We start from the raw sequence: 14,367 nt of genomic DNA, 5'->3' as shown, positions 1-14,367 counted from the left end.
TACTTTTATTTCCTACTGTTAATTATAATCTCTTTGAAGTGTTTTAATGGGTAAAAGAATTGATACAAAGATTATATTTTAGCTGCTGTTAATAGAAGTGTGGTATTATCCATTTCTGTCCTCCACAGGAATTTTAAACAGAAACTATGTAACTGCTAGATAGTTTCCTTTCCTGTTATATAACTAATTTGTACCAAAAAAATCCTACTGCAAGCCAAAAGATGCATGAAATTTTAATAAATTAGTTGCTTTCAGTACTCTTTAATACTGCTATACTTGTTGACAAATCTATTAAAACCAGTAGTAGTTAGATGGCAGTTTATGTAAGTTTACTAGGAAAAATAGGCATAGTTTGAGGAAAACAGACTTTTAAAAAACATTGTACAGCTACTTACGTAACTCCTAAAGGAATTTCCATAGCCCAGATTTGTATTCTATGTTAAAAGACACAGCCAACTGCCAGAGATTAGAATTTTGTTTACTAGAAACCAATTATTAGGAGGGAAGTTTATGTGGAAATCGTTTTAATAAAACTGTATTCTAGTAATTTATTGTTCTGACTTTGAACTACAACTCTTTATGAAGTGATTCTCTAATTGTGCGTATTTTAAGTGGAACGTAACCTTTGTATTTAGATGTAGTATTTTCTTTTTTGTAAACTGTTACAAGAATACTGGAGACAGTCATATAGTAAATTGTTCGGTGTGTGTCGGGTTTTGTGGTTTTTGTTTTGTTTGGTGTTTTTTTACTGTATTTAAATGCAAATCTCTCAGATATTCAATAAACTCATGTCTTCAGCTTGGAATCTATTTCTAAAGAATTAGGTCTCTTTTTTTAATGCAAAAATGACAAACTTAACTGGAAGTTTGTGTCCATTTCAGTTTCCCTACTGTTTTTCAAACTTTACCTCTGCAGCTTACTAAACTTCATCACCAGTCTGCAAAGTATTTAATGGCACCATTACTAGTACATATTATTTATCTGTCTCCTGGAAAGGAAAAGTAATATGTTAGTCTATGTTAGTCTTATGCAAATGAAAAAACAATTTTAAAGTGTGAGGCACATTTGTAGGTTAATTATTAAGCAGACTCCAGAACTACCAGTATTTGGGGAAAATTAGGGCACTGCGTATAGTCCCTCTTCACCTTGCAAATGACAAAATTTATGCTCCTCAGCTGAGTGTAAAGACTTACTACTACTAAAACTTTTCATACAGTTAGTATAACTTGGTAAATTACCTTATTTTTCTAACAAAACTACTTGTGGTATGTATTTCTTTTCTTATCAATGCATGCGAAATAACCAAGTTTTTTGGTACTTCAGCAAGCATCTGTTCTTACCTAAAAAAATCTAGATTGGTGAAAATTGCAGCTAATTATAGTACAAACTATTTAGCACGTAGATCAGTTCAGCAATCAATTAATTGTATAATAAGGATTAAGAGAAATAACTGTACCATGTATAACCAACTCCAGTCTCAGCTGTCTTTTAAATTCAAAAAGGAAGACAATTTTTTCCAAAATTTCAGCAGAATATCCTAGAATTTCTTTTGTGGGTTGTTGTCTCTCTTCTGGTTTTATGAATCAACAGTTTCCTTATAGAATAAAACGCAAATCTGATCAGCAAGCAAATCCTCCAGTTAAGAACCTCACAGTGGACAGTTTTCTCAAAAACATGAAATATACATATATGTATACACAAAACATTCATAGATGCTAGTTACCTTACTGAATACCAGCAGCTGCAAATCTAATGACTAGGGGATTCCTTTTTCTTAATGCTTTGCTTTTTCTGTGTTTCACACCATTTTAGTGATGTATATGTTGTAAGGAAAACATGTCATTTAGACATGGTTCTTTTTTAATCCAGAAGGAAAATGCCTCATGAATGAAAATAAGGCTATGCACCACTGTTGCATACACATACGTAATATACCAAGACAAAACCATTACTGTGGTATGAAAAAAGATTTTCATTTACTATTACAGGAAAAAAAAAGCAGACATATGAAGTACCAGAACTTCAAATGCTGTCACTGAACACTGAGGTGCATTTTGTGCACCTTCTGACATGGGAAAAAACCAATACAAAGATTATCATGAGAAAAAATTACTCTTTTATAATTCTTGAGGCAAAATCAGCAGTTCTGCCTTCTCCCCACCCAACTGCTCATTCTTCCCTGCTCTCCTCTTCCCACCTGTGGCACCACTACAAGTTTCTGTGCCAGACTAGTCGATTCAGTTCCCTGTATGGCCTCACAGTAGGATCTGCCAACAAGAACGGGAAAGGCAAACACATCTTAATACATTTCTGTGGGACAGGTTATTTTCATTTTGTTGCTTCCTTGTTAAAAACTAGCAATCATTAAGTAACTGGGTTTTTTTTCGTTTTTGATGTGAAGGGAAATCTCTAAGCACATGTTAGCAAACCCTTGCCCAAGTTCAGCGTTGTATGCACTGCCCTTCCAATCACAACTAAAATTGTCCATAAACTTGTAAAGGCAGCAATAGGTTTGTGGGTTTTTTTTTGGGGGGTGGGGTGGGTGGTTGGTTGGTCAGGTTTTTTTAAATTGCCTTCTTTTATGATCTACTAATGTTTCCTCAGTATCCTCATTTGAGTATAAGCTAGTGTCAGTGCATTTTATTTTGGGGATGTTCCCAGTGAATTGCTTGCATACAGGACTGCATTAAAATGTGTTTGTTTTGTGAATGAGGAAGAAAGTGCAAAGGACTTTTGCACAAGAATTTTTCTGTCATTGCAGAAGCCCCTTCCTTTGTTTCTTTGACTCAGTTTAAATAGAAAAACAAAAAAGTCCCAACAACTAACCATTATTAGTTACACATAACCCAGCTATAACTGAATGATCCAAACCTCATTTATCAACATAATGACAAGAAGCATGGAATAGAGCCTAATACCATGCAAACCCGTGGGAGACAGGACCAAAACAGATGGGTAGTTTATTAGCTACAAGATCTATTTGTTTGAGAAATTTCTGGGGAGACAGACAATTAACTCCTCTGGCTCTCAGAAGTAGGCAGTTGGGTTTTACTTATTAAAATAAGTGAGGGGATACTTTTAGAATTTATTTATAACTCTTCCTCACTTTGTTATTATTAATTTAAAACACTGGTCAGAAACATTCTGTTCAGCTATTCTGACCATAATTAATCCCTACTAACTTGCTCAATAGCTATGAAGTTATTTCCCTTATATTCAAGATACTACACTGGTTTTTTGGTTTCATGGTGGGGATTTTTGTTGGGTTTTTTTTAATCTACTTTATTTGGATTTTACAGTTTTGAATAACCTCAGGTTGATCTATTTTGACATGTGTTTGCCATCTAGTCAGTGATACTGCCACATGCAGTCTAAAAACATTTCATCTTCATAAAATTTCCTTTGAGCATCCTGATTTAAGACATCAGAATTGACCTTAGTCAGTTTCAAACAGCAAGTTTAAGTGGAAAACAATAAATACTGTGTTTATTCACAAATATGCATAATAGTTTAACCCAAAGACCAACCTGACAATGAAGAGCTATGCACAGTGAATCCTGTGGAAGGGTTTAACTGCTCCTGAAAAGACAGTTACTTCAGTATTTCAAAGAAAATCTTATTTAAAATTGATTTAAGCCAGTGGAAACCTGGAAAGCTGCCACACAAAACAGCATAGCTATCAGTCTCAATTAAAACATATTATGTTCTAAATAGCACTTCTATATATCACATGTAATAGCTCCTTCAGTTTCAGTACACATATGTATATTAAGGAATGCTGTGAACACATAAGGCCAAACATCTGTAGTTTGACTTTTCCCCAGATTTTTCCCCAGGCAAGGCATAACCAAGAATGTAAGCTATCATTAAAAACGGAATCCTGTTACAAAGAAGGGGGAGAGGATCCATGAACCCCTTAAAAACTGAATTACTGTTCAGGTCCTTTCACATCAGTCCACCAAATATTCACATAAACCATTTTCCAAATGTAGCTACAAAGCCTTAAGGGTATATTGTTTTGAGGAAAAACAAGCATGTATTCATATACAGTCTTGTCTGTTCACAAGACATTCCTGTAATTAGATGTTACCTAAATACAAAATTCAAGGCAAATATCATTCCAAATCTGACAGGTCTTCCTTCTCTTCCCTTTTCCTCGTTTTCAAGTGACCATGTTAGAAAGTACACTAAAGATATAATGTTTCACGAAGAAATGACATAGGAAGAAGTTCTGTGGTCCAAAAATCTAACTATAGTAAACCATACAGTGAACTGCAGAGATATTTTCTCATAACAAACCAATGCTGCTCTCAAAGACCTATGCTTATTAGTGTCCAGAGAATATTTACCAATTTTGAATTTTACATATATTTTAACGTACCAACTATGGCAAGTTCATATCACAATGTCAAAAAAAGTGAAACTATTCTAAATATCACATTAAAGATGCATGTTAATTAAATTAATTCTTAAAATTCTAAATATCATGTTAAATTAATTTTTAATAATCCATGTCTATTTGTTGTAGGAGAAAAGTCTCCCACAAAAGACAAAGCTTATTAAGTAAGCATTTTTTAATCATTCAGTATGACAGAGCACTGCAGATCATTCTCTCCCTGAAACTCAACCTGTTATAGATTCTGTACCATTTCTCAATTCAGAGAACTACAGCGACCTTTTCCCTTTATGTCTGATCTTTCACCTTAATTTCAAGTGAATTCCAAAAATTTAGAAGGTAGAATGCAGTCATCTTCTTTAAGAAACAGTCAGCCCTTACACAATTCTTTTTTCCAGAAAGTTGTGAAACTTCCATGCTTTGCAAACATGAAGTTAGTTCTGATAATACTAGCTCATTCAAAGCTGCCAATGACATTGCAAACCATACACAGAATGAGGCCTTTTAATTAACCATCACTTTACTCATAGGAAGTACTCGTTGAAATATTAAAATTATTGGTTAAAAAAATTAGGGTATGCAAAGAAACTTAAAAAGAACTGCACTGTGTTGCTTCATTAATCCTGTATGAAGAAGTGAATCATGTGCATCCTTCAAAATTTCTTTATAAGTCCATCATCTAACATTTGCTTACTGTGCATTTAACACACACAATTCAGCTCTACTTAAGAAAAAGTCATCTTGGCCAAGCCAGTACGCTCTACTATCCATAAAACCTCTGCTTTTCATTTCTGCTGAATGTGTTGTCGAGTTTTTGGACAACAGCTGCACATGAAAACACAGAAATATTTTTTTTCCAGGTACACTGGGGCCAGGTTAGCATTCACAATGACAGATTTTTTTTTATTTTTTTTTTTTTTCAAAAGCAGAATAGTCACAAGATACCAGTTTCAAACTAAATTCAGCTTCTGGAAAGTTACAGAATACAAGTTATTTCCCAAGCAGCAGTTATCAAGAAACTGGATAAAATAATAGGGCTAAATCTACCTTTTTTTCCCCACCTTCCATCCAACATCATAGTACTCTTCCCCAGTATTGAATTTACTGAGCTATAAATGTTTGTGGCATATTCCAATTTATCTGGAACAGTATTTGGTTTTCACAATGGCTGAGTATGTGCTCATCTTGAAAAAGGCACCTATAAATTTTATTCTATTAAGAAAAAACTTGCCCTAAACCTATGTCTGACTCATATTATTCAGCACAACAACTTGTTCTGTGTTACCATCAAATACCCTTGGAGCTAACAAAGGACTACCAAAAAGAATCTAGTCATGATAGCTAAAATATGGTAACAGAAGACAGAAATACTTAAAATTTTCTTCACGTGAATGAATTCTTTCCTTTTAGGCCCTGATACTCTACTTCAAAACCCTACGAGTTACTGTGATCTGTCAGAAGCACTCATCTTCACTAAATGAGAGATGCTGATGGATAAATACTGCAAGGTTTATAAAAGATTTTGTGGTTCTAGTTAGCATACAGAACACACCATTTAACAGCAACTAAAAAATACTTTCATTACTTTAACTGAACTTTGTATGAGAAATCTGTGATCTAATTCTCATTTTCGCGTTCACTATTGAACATTAGAGCAGAACCATCACTGCTTAGTGTGACCTTGCCAGCAATAAGTTTGCATAACTTCTCAAAGGTACCACAAAGTCGATTCACTTTGGGAAAAGAAAAGATTGTTTTAAGAGGTACATAAACCACATTTCCATTGATGAATGGTTCCATGCTTTTTTCAACAACCAGTTTTCCAAGATCTTCTGAAAAACAGTTCATTGAAGGTTGTAATTCGGATTTTCTCTCAGTAGTATCATCATTATACTCATGTTCTGACATGAAACGGTCCAGCAGGCTTTGCTTAATGATTTGTGCTGTGAAAATAACTTCACTGACCACTGCATTCTGCAGGTAGTTCTCATCTTTAAGACTTGGATACACTGCTTTGAAGACCTTTACAACATACAAGAACACATAAAATGTTTATCATTATCATAGGCTCAGATTTTAACATTTACTTGTCAAAACCAGCTTCTAAAGTGTGAACATAATTTTTGATTCAATCCTGTTTTCTTATCACTTTAAAGATTTTCAGATAACATAAAAATTAGACAATATGACTTGATTTTCTGTATTACAATGACAACGGCATTTAGATAAGTTAATGGAACTTAAAAAAAAAAAAAAATCAGGCTTATATCTGCAAGCTATACTTGTAGATCAGGCAAGGTAAAGCCCTGCAATTCTTTAATTCTTTTTAATCATTCTCTTACTTTCCATATTACTCATCTTGAGGCTCTGGTGACAGTACCACAGCTACATAGACTCTAAACTACTTTTGAACTGTCATCTGGAAACCAGGACTGCAGCTATGTTTTTCACTCTGAAAACATAGCTGCAACATTAAATATGCTCTCACAGACACAGAGAATGCTAAAAAATAAATTGTGAGATTAAAATCTGTGAACTTGTAGCGTGTTGTACGCTGAGCGGTACTCCAAGGCAATTAAGGAAACTAGGCAGGCAATCTCATTCCCACTAGTTTACTAAGAAGTGCTTTATACCAACACATTACTACTGAAGTTGGACAGTCTATAACTATTTCTTCTTTCTTTCTGATTACATCTTGAAATGTTGATTTATTCCCATAAACTAGTTACATAAAAAATAATTTGATAGTCCAGGTCTGATAAGAAACACATGAGATATAACACTCTTGTTTAAACTCAAAGGATACTGATGTCAAAACTCCCTCCATAATGATCCTGTAACAGAAGATACTGAAAGCAATTTCTACTACGTCAGTCATCTAGACTTATTTCCAAGTTTGCTGAGCATTAAAGAGCACTTCATGATTCCATTAAGGGCAGTAGATCACAGGTGAAATTTCAAATGTATAGAATGAGTTTATAGCTTGGAAACTACAAAAGACATTCCCATAACATCACTTCGTATTTCACTTCAGGTCACAAATCACTTGAAGATACATATATTTCTTTAAACAAAGAACTGAAATTTTAAAGCATGTTCACTGAAACAAATAATTTAAGGCCTCATAAGACTGAAAAAAAAATTTCTCTTTTTGCATTATTACTTCATATCATCTCTAAAAAAAACATCCTTTGATTTATACCACACGGCACTTAGCTGCATTAGGCTTTGTCAGCATGACATACTGCAACATACAGCAGAGTACTTTACAAAAATATTATCTGATGTTATCTAAAGTGAAAGCCATTTAGTGCCAAAAACCAAAAAGGTTTGATGTGCACCACTGGAGAACAGGGTTCCTCGCAAGATCCCATGCCTCTGCAGAAACCAGAACTGGTTACCTGAAAACACCAAGATTAGGATATAACATCAAATGCTACTAAGGCAAACCATACAAAACAGGTTCTGTCAATCCAATTTCTGGGAAATGCCTTCCTTCTGATAATACATTTCTTCAAAACATACATTCCGTTAGAAATGCTTTTTTTATGCCTTTTTTTAAATGTATTTGAAAAAAATCTATGTCAGTGCCAACAACCACATGATGAAAAAAATGAATGATCAGAGGAACAATTATAAAAATAGTGCCACAGTATACCTGGCAGAAAGGAGAATTTTCATTCTAAGGATAATGGTATGTTAAAATTACTACCCATATTGCTGTTTAGCAAATAATCTAAAAGTTAAAGGCCTTTATACAACTAAAAACACAAATCATGGGCTTAGACTCTTTTCATCTGATGGTGTGTGTTAATCAGAGCTAAGATTGGATAGCAATAGTAGACCATAGTAAGGACACTTTCACAGGCAGGTCATAGAAAATTTTACTCTTTATTAATCCTCCTAAAGGAAGAAAATAATACTTACCGTTTTGTAAACTGCTTCAGTGGGTTTCTCAGACTGAGCAGATGCACTGGTTTGAGGATATTTTCTAACAAACACACCTATTTGGGTACAAAACCCAACATTCTCCATTCCTGTTGGTGGGTGCCCTACACCAGTAAATTCCACTGAGTAATCATAGCGTCTAGCAGTTTCTAGAGACCTAAGAAAGACAGATTATTCTGATCATACTAAATATTCATCTTTTAATGTGACAAAGATGCATTCTCTAACAGAAGCAAGACCCTGAGCCTGGGAATGCTTGAGCATAATCTCTCTAGTAAGACTCACATGCCTGAAGATTAGGACTGTCAGAACCTGCTGAATCAGAGCTGTAATCCTACACCTACCACAGCCTGCATCATTTAGTATTGGTAATTTAGGCAACCAAACATTACTGTTTTTTCTAAAATATCTGCATAGAATATGCATGTTCACAGTTGCTTACTCACTGTCTTAAATGCATTGAAATTGAGCTAAAAACTATAAATTTTAGACAACAAAATTATTTGAGAAGAACTCATAAAAAAAACCATACACACCCCAAAACCAGAAGAGACCAGCTAACAGGAAAAAAAAAAAAACACAGAAAAGTGAGATTTGTTGTAAATGTATAAAGAGTAAAGTCTATGGCAGAAACAACCTAAGTTAAGGGGCAAATTTTCCAAGAAACAATTGCTGACCAAGAGTTGGCTACTGAGGTATGGCATCCTTTACTGTACCATATATTTTCTTCCACAACTGCCTGACAGTTGGATGTTATCATAGGATATATATCCACTCACTATTTTGTTTTTATTACAAATACTGATATTAGAGTAAGATACATCTCATGCAACCCTCTGTCATGTACATATGTTTTGCATAAAATCTTTCATTGTGCCATGATCCACTGAACTATCCTTAACTTTATTCAACATGCTCTACTACTGTGATTATTTGATAATCTGCTTGCATACTCTTACAGAAAGGTCTGGACTAATTGGGTGCTTTGATTACACACTATACATAGTGAGCACATTTCTTAGGTTTTTATGAAGCATTTCTATAGCAGGGTACTATTGTGTGAAAAGTTTAATTAATACCTTACACTTCAAATGCATTAATTGCAATAAAGATATATAAAAAGGAAAGTAAAAGTTTTAAATATTTTTTGCAGAGCAATTACAGTAAAAGCAAGCCAACTTAACAACTATCATAAAATGCAAAACCCACAGAGCATGCTTACTTATTCGTAACAGCAAGAAACGTTTCACCAAACCAGTACGTATGAAACTCTACTGACACCAAACCACATACACAAACCATTCTGAAAGTATATAGCTATTCCTTTCCCACATTACTGAATGCTCAAAGCTGTCTGCATACAACGTTCAGTAAACTTACCAGCTTTGAAATTGCACTCGGTTCCATTCAAATTTGTGATCCGGATCCCTGAATAACGTCACTCCTGGAAGCAAAGGGTTAAATTCAGAATTTGGAGTACTGATCACAACTATGCTTGGAGCCATGAAACCAAACACCACTTCAGGAAACAACTTAAGTTCTGATTCTTCCAGGTGCTCTATTCTGTAAAGGATAAGTTTATGTAAGTCTTTAAAAACACCCTACTGTATTTTCAACTTCTTCACAACCAGTCAAAAAACCCTCATCTATACCTTGTAATTTTAAGCCTAGCTCCACAATGTTAGCACTGGCATTGTGGCCGAGTGGCAGCTTAGAGGTTTTTGTCTGAGAAAATTTCTTTTTGCATTCTGTACTTTTTCATCAATGTCCTTTTCCCCACCACAAGCTAGCACCATTTGAATGTCTTAGTTAATTTAAGCACAAGTTAGAAGATGACACATTCTGCTACTCTTCTGCTTGAAAGGTTTGATCAGATTTGTTTAGGGCATGGAAAAATTCCAAACTGTACCCTAATGAACTTAGAAAAATGTAGTAAATTGGCCTAATACTCACAGTTCAATACACGTTACCAAGTCAAAACCAAGCATGCAAGGATCTTTATGGGCAACTGAACCATGATGCAAGGTAACAGTTAGGGATCTTTCAGCTGGTTGCAAATAATCCGCAGGAAGAGGAGACAACCTATGCCTATAAAAGTATTAAAAACACAACGTCATAGAAAGGACCTTAGGACAAGATAAATTGTGCACGTAACTGAACTGCATGTAACTGAACTAGCTAACACCCTACATAGATACCTTGTAAATCTCAAAAAGGTTAACTATTTTACAGGGATGAAAAAAAAAATTAATACAAACACTTTCTATGACTATCTACAATAGGATAGAAAGAGCAGAGGAGTTAATCCAGCAGTTGTCCTTCATGTTTACAAGAACTTCCACTAAACTCTCAAGGCACTTGGAAAGCTGCTTGTAAATTCTGACAGTAGCTTAACTCTAGACACAGAGTAAGTCTGGCTTAGACATGCTTTACATGGTTCTTGGGGAAGTTATTAGGCAAGCATGTTAACCTAATTTTTCCAAATAAAACCGACTGAGAGCTAAAAATATATGGGCAAATTTCATTCTGAAATACCGCATCATACAAAACACACAATAAACATTCAATACAATAAAAAGCTACTTTTCTTCATTCTTGAGAAAAAGCAAGTGGTAACATCAGCATCTACATCCTACATATTCACTGAAACCATGTTAATCAGCTTCCAAGAGGGAAACTTTGGTGTTCCTCAACAGTCCGACCCATGCTTCAAAGATCACATAAACCCTACATTTTAAAGCCTTCTAAGCCAAACACAAAGCACTGAGGTAACCTTCCCATTTCGAAAAGGTTAACAAATATGAAGTCCTCACCACAGTGACTAAAAGAGAATTATAAGCACATTTCAAAAAGATCAGATTTGCATACCACAGTAATGTCATGTATGAGCGTAAACAGTTACTACTAATCCAATGTATTAGTACCTTTACAAACAGTGTATTTCTCAGATGTACACAGCTTCAGGGCCACTCCATGACTTGGACCTTTGCTATATTAGGTGATGTTATAGGCATCTACAGCCCAGTAGTCCCCAGACACAGGTGCAATGTAACTAATTAACAACAATGGATAGGTCTCTATTTGCCAAGCTGGTATTTCTGCATTTACCCTTATTTTGAAATTCTTTACAAGAAATGATGCAACATGCCACTAGGTCAAGCCAAATACAAACCTTAAATTAACACAATGCAAGAGCTTACATTTTCTCTTTCATTACACTTGCGCAGATATCTAACCCAGCTAACACTTCAATGCAACTGCAGAATTTCAGCATCCAGAGAAGTGTGCAGTCAGCACACCCTAAATCTGCCACCTGTAAATTAGATATTGGACAATGTGTAAATGCTGCGTATTTCCAAGTAATTTCAGAGACTTTCATAAAATACAAATTCCATATTTATGTCAAAATTACTTTTTAATGATAAAATAAAACATTTCATAATCATAACTAAAATTTACAGTTGCAAGCAGGATAGACATGGATTTGAAAACTCTTTAAAAAAAATGTTTATGAAGATCCTACAAGATGTTTTAAATGGATTAACCTTTTGTTATTACAGCTATAAACAAGTACATGTAGAATATCCCACTGACTGAAGAATATCTTCCACAGGAAGGTATATTCCCTCAAATAACAGCAAGGTATAATTTTAAGTATTACAGCTGTAGCAATTTTCACATTCACCACTGCTTTTCACTGGACTACTCTCCATCCAAAACACTGAGAACAGGCTCACCAGCAGCCAGGTTAGCAGCAAAGGATCTGCATAAAACAAGTTTATAGGCTAAGTCTAATGTTTAAGTGGGGAAGACTGGGGATGTTCAGACCACAAAGTCAAATATATAATAGATATTCTCTCCTGTAAGCTTAAGAGGTAGTTGATGACACAAACCAAACCCTACTGTTCTTTCTCAGGCTAAGTCAAGGTTGAAACACACTGCTCAGTTCTCAGGATGAAAATCCTGAATTGTTTCTATTCAGCCTACCTCTACCCTGGGAATAAACAGGAAGTTTACCCACCTCCCCATTTTACATCCTAAATCAGAAAATTCAAACCTTTAAATACAAATGCAACACTCCTGAATATGTTCTATTTAAAAGCAGATTAGATTTTTATTAGCTACTAGAGGTATGATCATGTAAGTGCACTGCAGGTGCATTTTCATCAATGTCTTGCATACTCCCTAAGACATCAACATCAGTTTCAGAGTTAAATGCTGACGGCAGAGGTACTTCTCGACTTTCTGCATTTTGGGAGGAGGTGCTGGAGGGGAAGGTCATATTAGAAAAGACCAAACACTACACAACATTACTTAAATAATTAAACTTTTCAAAATTAGTATCAAAGCAAGAGACATGGTATATTGGGGAGGGGGAACACGAGGGGTCCACAAGACCTTAAGAAAGTGGAGGAGAGTTAGCCTCACATAATCCCACACTCTTAATATGACTTCTCATCTGAAAATATCCATGTGAGTGATAAGGTAAACCTGATACTGTACACAGAACTAACAGCTCTAGAAAGCAAAACCAAACTATGATGAAAGCAGCTTGAAACAAAATCCTCAGCATTAAATTAAAACCAGAATGCCACCTACTCTCCAAAACAGGCTAAGGCATTTTTCTCGTTTAGATTTTCCTCTCTTCCCATCAATTAACATTACCCATGCGCACCCCTGAAAAATAACACATGATCATCAAGTGTCTGCTAAGGCATTTCAGTTTTAACAATAGCTTCTCCACTACTGTTGTTTGGTAATTAGGTCAGCAGGTTATCTATGCATTTCCTGTCTTCCCAAGATACCTAATGTTAACTTTTTTTTTCAAATTTATAACGTAAAAAGACAAAACATACCAACCTTCTTAGGTTTGTATTTCCCCACTAAATCTTTAACAAACTGGTAGCGTTGCTTGTACAAAGGAGGTGTAAATTTAATGATTCCTGTAAACTGCTCTTCTTGAAAATTCTTATCCATAATATTTTGCTAATGCTAAAATAAAAAGTTAACTCTTATTTTCTGAAGTACTTTATAACATATCAAATTGCAGTGTTTGCTGTTTTCGGTGGTGGTCAATTTACAATTAAGCAGGCATAGGCCTGATCCCAGCTCAATTCAGAGAATGACAAAAACATAGGAATAAGCAAAATTAGGCACTAGCCACTCCTTCCTCATACAATGATGTAAATAATCTTTTTATAAACAAGTATAAATTATATACAATAATAAAAAAGCAAGTTTCATAATCTGTCACTCTCTATCCAGGACACATATAAAATGTTAACACAACGGCAACATATTCAATCTTCCTTAACTTTTCTGGCAAAAGTGGGAAAAAAAAAATTTCTCATTCAGGTGCCTGCTTTCTTGTCTCTCATCTATCACCTGTTTTATCTTACAATTCATATATTTTATATCTAGACTTGTGTATGTATGGCTCAACACAATTTCTACAATGTAACACCCAGCAGGAAATATCTGAACAATTACTATGTTCTGCTAGGCCTTAGCTTTAGATTTACTATGAGCAAAATCTTATTAGTGCCTGCTTTTTATAAGTAGACTAACACAATTCAACATGACATTAGATTCACGACCATTAGTGCATTTCCAACTCTCCCACCTTTTATTAAAAGCTACACTTCAGCACACATAGATATTTGACAAGAAACATCCCCACTAAACCTAAGGCCCTAATGAATGACGAATGAACTCCGCTGGAATGACGTACGGGAAGGAAGGTGGTCCTGTGGGCACCGCCACCCTCCCAGGCAGCAGCTGCAGCCCAGCTCCCCTCCAGCTCTAACGGGCACCAGCTCCAGGACCATCAAAGCAGCCTGGCCGAGCCTGCTGCCAACTTGACCGCTCCAGAAGGGCTCTTATACGTAACTATATATAGATTTATATAGGTACGTACAAAACCTGGAAATAAGGCTCAGTGTTCAGGCCAGTCATCTGCCTCGCCAGGAGCAAACTGAGCCGGTTGGACCACCCTCCCTAGTAACCGGCTGAGAAGCCAGCCC

At 35.3% G+C, this 14,367-nt stretch overlaps 1 protein-coding gene across 1 annotated transcript; it reads right to left on the bottom strand.

Annotated features, from left to right (window-relative positions):
* Window positions 1-6,013: 6,013 nt before the first annotated feature.
* On the bottom strand, window positions 6,014-13,321 carry HENMT1 (HEN1 methyltransferase homolog 1 (Arabidopsis)). Its single transcript, XM_009699641.1, has 6 exons — window positions 13,205-13,321; window positions 11,545-11,657; window positions 10,298-10,432; window positions 9,725-9,907; window positions 8,324-8,501; window positions 6,014-6,418 (listed from the first exon to the last, which is right to left on the bottom strand). The coding sequence occupies exons 1-6, from the start codon at window positions 13,319-13,321 to the stop codon at window positions 6,014-6,016; spliced, it is 1,131 nt and encodes a 376-aa protein (XP_009697943.1).
* Between the last annotated feature and the right edge of the window lie 1,046 nt (window positions 13,322-14,367).

This window comes from Cariama cristata, unplaced genomic scaffold (genome assembly GCF_000690535.1).
Source record: "Cariama cristata isolate BGI_N322 unplaced genomic scaffold, ASM69053v1 scaffold22084, whole genome shotgun sequence".
NCBI lineage: Eukaryota > Metazoa > Chordata > Aves > Cariamiformes > Cariamidae > Cariama > Cariama cristata.
The sequence above is the reverse complement of the archived record's forward strand: the minus strand, read 5'-3'. Positions and strand labels throughout refer to the sequence as shown.